Consider the following 6,953-nt stretch of genomic DNA (forward strand, 5'->3'; position numbering starts at 1 on the left):
AAATTATACATGTGGTCGACGGGAGAATTGAAAGGATATTAGGTTAGGTAGAGGAAGTATGGTAGCGCTGTGGAAGTGGTACTATTACAAGGGGATGAAGAAAAGAAAAGAAAAGAGAACGAGACGTCGTCGTGATGGTCTTTTATCGCCTGGAACTGCATGGTACCAATCCACCGGCGTTACCAACCTTTGTACTTGCTGGTGGTGAATTCGTGGTGGTTTAAAGGGTCGTGGCGGTCGCCATAGATTTAATTCTAGTAACGCCATACTTGTTTTTTTTTTAATTCTATTACTTCTTTAAAATGTATTTATAACTCTGGAACTGAGGTATTTTCTGATTAGTATGTGAAATACTTATGGCTCCAGTATACATTTATCATTTAGCATAACACATTGGTTATCAAAATTTGGGTAAATTATCCAGTATAAGTTCACTGCTTAATTCACTGTTCATTGTGTTACTTTCTTTATATGGTAAAGCTGTTATAATTTTTATTCAAAAACCTAATATTACCACGAATTTCCATCATATCTGAAAAAAATTTTAGAGATAATATAATTTAAAAATAATTAAGCATAAGATTTATAAATAGTAATTATTTATTGCAATTAGTTTGTAAGTTGTTTCAGATTTATTTTACTAATATATTCTTAATTATTGACAGTCAAATAAATATAAATCACTATTGAACACAAATATAAAATATTATCATTGCTGGAAATTATGCAACCAACTATATTATATGTATATTTCATGTTGATTTGTACATGTTTAATTGTACCTATATTTCTAGGTTATCTTGAATGTGTTTTCTTTTGTTCCTGTAACTTGTTTGCTTTTTACCATTAGTTTAATTTAATTTTTTATGAATAACACTTTTTTCTTTAATTAAAATAGTAATTTTCTTATGAAATTGCTTATAATATTTTAAAAGAAAGCATTTCAAATATATATTATTAAATACCCAAATATTTTCACTAACCTTATATCTGCATTATCTAGATGCAATATATGTAACCAGCAAAACAATTTTGTTTTAAATATTTTGATAGTAAATACTCCTCTATTACAAGTTTACTTTTACCGTTGTTTAGTTAATAATAATATATTAGTATTTAATATATTTCACATATTTCATACATTCACATTTTTCATATACCATGACACGCTGAGACTTAAATACTTCCATAAATGGTTTTTTTAAATTAATTACTATATTTTAGGTATCATAACAACCAACTAGAAATAACACATTTTTTGAACATAACATAAAATCAGTCTCATTCGTCGTCTTCGCATTTAACGAAAGGATTTGGAGGAGTCGACCAGGTCTTTCTTTTCCAGTCGTTCTTCTCGTAGTCCCATTCAGATGCCAGTCCTCTGATAGGATTCATTTGGAGGTCGATTTGCCGACGTAACTGCGCTCGTTTTCTCGAAGGCGTGAACGATTCTGGAAGCGGACCATAGACGAAAACTTTTATGAAGATAAACAACCAGATACCTGCAGCGCACAAACACAGACAATGGCAAACGGGTTCCATCCAGTCTCCTTCACAAAAAAGAAACATGATAATTGACAGTGAAATTAACGCATTTCTTTTAGTACCTCTAGGATGTTGGAATTCAGCGAAAGTCTGACAATAGTTCGAACGATACAAAGCCTTTTTCTCTTCTTTGGTTAACAAGCGCCAATCGCCTTTCTGTTTTTCGTACAAGCTTTTTATGTCAGTTGTGGTCTCCTTCCATCTAATGGCAGGAAAGGGGAAGTCGTCTCGATCTACGTAAGTTGGTGTTCCGTTAAAACCTATAATGGTGGATATGATCAAATTATGTAATTTTTACCTCAAAGACTCACCATATCCAACCATTTCCCTTGTACCTACTCTATCCAACCAGTACTTATCCCGATTATCGTGAAAATAACCCATATATCTTCTGATATTGTTCAGAACTTTTGTGGATTGGCGCAAAGACATAATTAAAATGGTTCTGTACTGACTAATCTCGCAAAAACTTTATTTACTGTCATAAACTGACATTGACACATTTTTTGTTAACATCATCATTTGTCTTTTTGAAATAAAACAATTGATATATTTCTAGGAGTACTTTATTTCTAAGTATAGTTACCTTGTAAAAAGTATTAAAAGCTTCTCTGCAGAGAAGTTGTTTATAATAAATTATTCGATATAAAGACTGGATTCAGTAAAGCTATTATCACAACTACATTCAGAAACATGTACAATCTAATGCATACATGATTGATTTGTATTAAAATAACTAAAATAACGCGTTTTTATTTATTTACGATATCCAATTAACAACAATTAATTATAAATCAAATTCAGTCAATGTTTCATCGATAGAAATCAATTTCTTGTCAACTGTAAAAGTAACTAGGTTGGCTAGTATAATGTTGATGATATTCAGAAGAACTTTTTAATTTTCCTTTTTCTTTTCGATGCTCTCACTGTTGGTCATCCATTGAACTCCAGTTTGGCCACTATATCACGAACAGTTTGTAGCAAGTTTGTGTCATGGCTACTGTTCTCTAATAAGATGGAGTGCAAATTGGTCATATAGTTGTCAATATTTTGTAAAGTTGCCACATCTTTGATGCCTAGAAAATTGTTTAAATTTTAGTTGGGTTTCCCTGAATATATCACAACAATATTACCTGGTAACTTAACACCACCAAATCCACTAGCTAAAGTGGTCCTAAGATGTTCCAAATGCTGTTGCAAAGAGGAATTATTTTTTTCCTGCTGCATTATCTCTGTTTCTAATTTGGTTATAGCTGTTTTCATATTCTCTATGTGTTTTGTCAGAATAACATTTTGCTGTTCATAATCTGTGTTAATTTTTCTTAGCTGCCTACAAAAATTCATTAATTAACTACAATGTATAATTATAAATTAAACACCAACCTTAATTCTGCATCTCTAGTTTTATTGTGGTCTAGAAACTCTTCTGTAAAAATTGGTATATCAAAATTCCCAAAGTCCATTTCCTGTGGCTCTTTAGGTGCTGAAGATTGAGAATTTATCTAAAGAAATAATTAAACGTAAAATCTCAAAACATAACAAGATACTATTAAAAATCAGGATATACATACACTGACACTGGGAATAGGAGTTTTTATTTCGTCCTTCTCTCTATCCTTCATCTCCTTCACTTTTTTATCATTTTGTTGCTGATTAAACTGCTTATAAGCTTCTGTCTGTTTATATGCTTCGTATTCTCTTATATACCTTTCTCTATCTTGTTCAGCAGCATCCAAATACTGCTGTTTTTTATCCGATGGTAAATTACTCCACTCACCAGCCAATATTTTCGTTATGTCCGCGAATGATAAGGTTGGATTTGCAGACCTAACAGCCTCTCTTCTGTCATTCAAATATCGTATATACCCTAAAATTTAACACTTATATCTGCAAAATTAGAATGTTGTTAATTTTACCAGTCAACGGTTGCCTAGGTGCGGTGCTATCCTTCGGCTTTTTCCTTTTTTTCGCTTTTGGGGCTTTAGGCTTCAAGTTATCCGTGGACGACTCAGTCGGTATTTTCTCCTCCGAGCTTAGTTGCTTAGGAGAGTCCATTTTTTTGGAATCACTGTTATTTGTTTCGGTATTGTCCAGAGGTTTTTCCATGTTTTATATGGGAAATAATGTTATTTAACCTGTTTGGTTTTTAACCCACACAAGTGCCAGATGTAAACATATTGTCACACGTTATAGTATAGGAATCTGTAATTGGTTGGGTCCAATAATGAAATATTGATTCGGCCTGGCCAGATAGATTATTTTAAAAATAAGTATTACATATCAATCGTAGTTTTGTGACGATATACATTAGTTTTAATAGGCGGATTTGATTAACTTTTTTAATTTATCTATTACAATTTTATCAATAATTTCAAGTTATGATGTAAGAGGGCGCTGCAATGTCGGATTTGTTATTTAAGAAAGTAGTAATTATTTATGGTTGTCCTGTTTGTTATCGTCTGGTATAGGGCAGATAAACAAATATTTGAAATTATATATCTACATTTGCATAGGCTTTAATTTTTATTGATATAATAATAAGTTCTTATATTAGTAAGCTTGTGAATTTCAAGTATTGACAATTTATTATATGCTTATGTTTTTTACATTTGAATTATTGGATGTGACCGTTTTGTCAAATATGACAGATATTGAATATATTATCAAATAACGCTTTTTATATTCAGAAGGCTGTAAATTTAGAATTATTGACATTTGATTTTTTTATGAGATATATTTACAAATATTAGTTTAAAAAATAAGGCATACTTATTTTTATCTAATATATTGTTATTGATCAGTAAAAAAATATCATGCAGTTTTATTATATTATCCCAAACTTCACTAAGGGCTAGGTGTTTTTTAACTGTACCCGAACTATCCCATGTTAAGTGATTAGCAACCAAAATGTTACAACAGAAATTAGGCTTCATTAACCTAAAAGCATCCGTAGGACTAGCAGCTTCTCCGCCATCAGCAAATTCGGTTACACTCTGCTTACATTCAGTTACCATAATTCTATTTCTGCGCTCGCCACAAATTTGGATATTTACGTTATCTAGCCAACTAATGTCATGCAATATTGTTCGATATGATATAAAATGATAATGTTATGCGTTTATTAATGTGATAATAATGTTTTCCCTGTTAATTATCAAATCTTATTTGTTTTTAATTTTGATTTAATTTTTAATAGTCGTTTTAAATGTGATTTGATTCTATTTTTATGAATTATTTTTTAGTTTCTGTTAGTTAGTTATTTGTATATGTCAGTTGTTAACTAGGACTTTTTCCGCATTTTCAGGTATCCATTGACAAAATATGTCTATTTTTGAAGTCATCTAAGAATCTATTTAGTTAGATTCTTTATAAGCTTATCTTTTGTGTTGTTATTTTTTCTTATTTTACACTTTGTCTTTGTAGTGTTGAGTCTTCTTGTTGCTCGACCAGACTGTAATTCGGTTGAATACATGGGGTATGTCTCTATAACAGGTCAATTGAAAAGCCCCCGTCCAACCATAGTAAAACACATTTCTTTGGCAAAATTAGTTTTTTTATTCAACATAATTCCCTTCAAGGGTGATACACTGATTATAGCGACCCTCCAACTTTTCGATAACATTCTTGTAGTATGATTTTACAGTATAACATTATGATGAACATTCTTTTGAGATATGAGAACAGGAAATAGTGGCTGGGAGCCAGATATGGAGAATACGGTGGATGAGGAAGCAATTCGAAGTCCAATTCATGGATTTTTGCCATCTTATTCACTGACGTGACACGGCACATTGTCTTGGTGAATAACGCTGTCTTGATATCATAGTCGCTGTTTTGATGGTTCTTCCTTTTTCAAGGTAGTCAATGAAAATTATTCCATGCACATCCCAAAATACATACGCCATAACCTTGCCAGCCGACTGTTGCGTTTTCCCACGCTTTGGAGCTGGTTAATATCGTGTGCAGTCCACTCGGATGACTGTCGATTGAACTTCGGAGTGAAATGAAGGCGCCATGTTTTATCCATTGTCACATGTCGACGCAAAAACTCGGGTTTATTACGCTTAATCATCTTCAAACACGGCTCCGAATCATCAATTCGTCGTTGTTTTTGATCAAAAGTGAGCTAGTGCGGCACCCACTTTGCACAGAGCTTTTTCATACCCAAATATTCGTGAATGATATGATGTACACGTTCAGTTGATATCTTTAGAGTGTCTGCTATTTCATTCAATTTCAATTTATGGTCATTGAAAATCATTTTGTGGATTTTTTAATCTTTTCGGCGCCCACTGCGTTTATTGTCTTCGGTGCTCATTTCACCATGTCTAAACTTAGCATACCAATCCTTGATGGTTGATTTTCCTGGGACAGTGTCCGGAAACTCGACATAAAGCCAAGTGATTGATTCAACTGTATATTTTTCCCTTCAAAAAGCAATATTTTATTAACATGCGAAATTCCCTTTTATCAATTTTTGTCACAATAACAAAAGTTGCTTCACTCAAAATGCTATAATTCACAAACTAATGATCCCACAGCTGTCAAATTTAAGCACGCATCTTTTGAGTGTTAGGGCTAACTAGAAAACGTATTTACTATTTCCATATAGATTTTCACGTGTTTTGCAAGATGTGATTGAACTATCGTATATTTTAAAACTACTTAATTGCAGTTGTACTGCATGTTCGTTTCAGTCAAACGTCAAAAGTCAACAAACATTTGAACATTAATTTTATTAATAATACTAGCGACCGGCCCCGGCTTCGCACGGGTGCAATGCTGATACTAAATTAAATACACTACAGAAAAAATATGAACGTTGTATATAAAAACATAGCGGCCCGCTCCGACTTTGCACGGGCATAAAATATATATGCCTATGTCACTCAATGAAAACATGATTAAAATCGATCCAGTATTTTTGGTTCATTCATTACTGCCCTTGGCCTGCACGCATTAAATTTGGAGTAAAACAATTCCTCTTCTCCTATACTTACTATGAAGATTTCCTGCTATCTTTGGAATATCTAAATTCATACAATTTTTATTACATTACACATTTTTAAACGCAAATTTTAAATTTGTAATATCTCCGAAAATATTTGTTTAATTTACATGCTGTAAGGAACCATATTGATCTATATTAATTGCACACTGTATTTAAGGTACTTAATTCGATAAGGATTAATGCCGTATTGCTTAAAATAGCTTCGTAAATAAGCCATTTTCTCACGTAAAAAGTAAACAATAAAAATGGTTAATGTGGGTTATCCCTAAAAGATAAACATATACCATCGCGGACTTTTTTGTAGACCTTTTTATGGTGTACAATACTGTAGTACATTAATTTGATCTAACTCGTAGGGTTAGGCAGCGTTTTTGCTAATTGCTAAATAAGCCTAAAA

The 6,953-nt window shown here is 32.2% G+C and overlaps 2 protein-coding genes across 3 annotated transcripts; both read right to left on the reverse strand.

Annotated features, from left to right (window-relative positions):
- Nucleotides 1-1,271: 1,271 nt before the first annotated feature.
- On the reverse strand, nt 1,272-2,043 carry LOC143196422 (cytochrome c oxidase subunit 4 isoform 1, mitochondrial). 2 transcript variants are annotated; one of them, XM_076404093.1, is made up of 4 exons: nt 1,857-2,043; nt 1,608-1,805; nt 1,503-1,550; nt 1,272-1,451 (listed from the first exon to the last, which is right to left on the reverse strand). In XM_076404093.1, exons 1-4 carry the CDS (start codon nt 1,975-1,977, stop codon nt 1,282-1,284), a joined length of 537 nt encoding a protein of 178 aa, XP_076260208.1. In that variant the 5' UTR covers nt 1,978-2,043; the 3' UTR covers nt 1,272-1,281. The 2 variants fall into 2 exon arrangements, with proteins under 2 accessions (XP_076260208.1, XP_076260207.1); XM_076404092.1 differs by having other exon boundaries at nt 1,272-1,550; nt 1,857-2,036.
- Nucleotides 2,044-2,095: 52 nt separating this feature from the next.
- Hmg-2 (High mobility group protein 2) lies at nt 2,096-3,737 on the reverse strand. The gene is made up of 5 exons (XM_076404091.1): nt 3,462-3,737; nt 3,117-3,412; nt 2,929-3,047; nt 2,679-2,875; nt 2,096-2,621 (listed from the first exon to the last, which is right to left on the reverse strand). Exons 1-5 carry the CDS (start codon nt 3,649-3,651, stop codon nt 2,479-2,481), a joined length of 945 nt encoding a protein of 314 aa, XP_076260206.1. The 5' UTR covers nt 3,652-3,737; the 3' UTR covers nt 2,096-2,478.
- Nucleotides 3,738-6,953: the final 3,216 nt, after the last annotated feature.

The sequence above is a fragment of the Rhynchophorus ferrugineus genome, unplaced genomic scaffold (genome assembly GCF_030347505.1).
Source record: "Rhynchophorus ferrugineus isolate W39M unplaced genomic scaffold, kcgeb_rfMv2 rfM4, whole genome shotgun sequence".
Lineage (NCBI taxonomy): Eukaryota > Metazoa > Arthropoda > Insecta > Coleoptera > Curculionidae > Rhynchophorus > Rhynchophorus ferrugineus.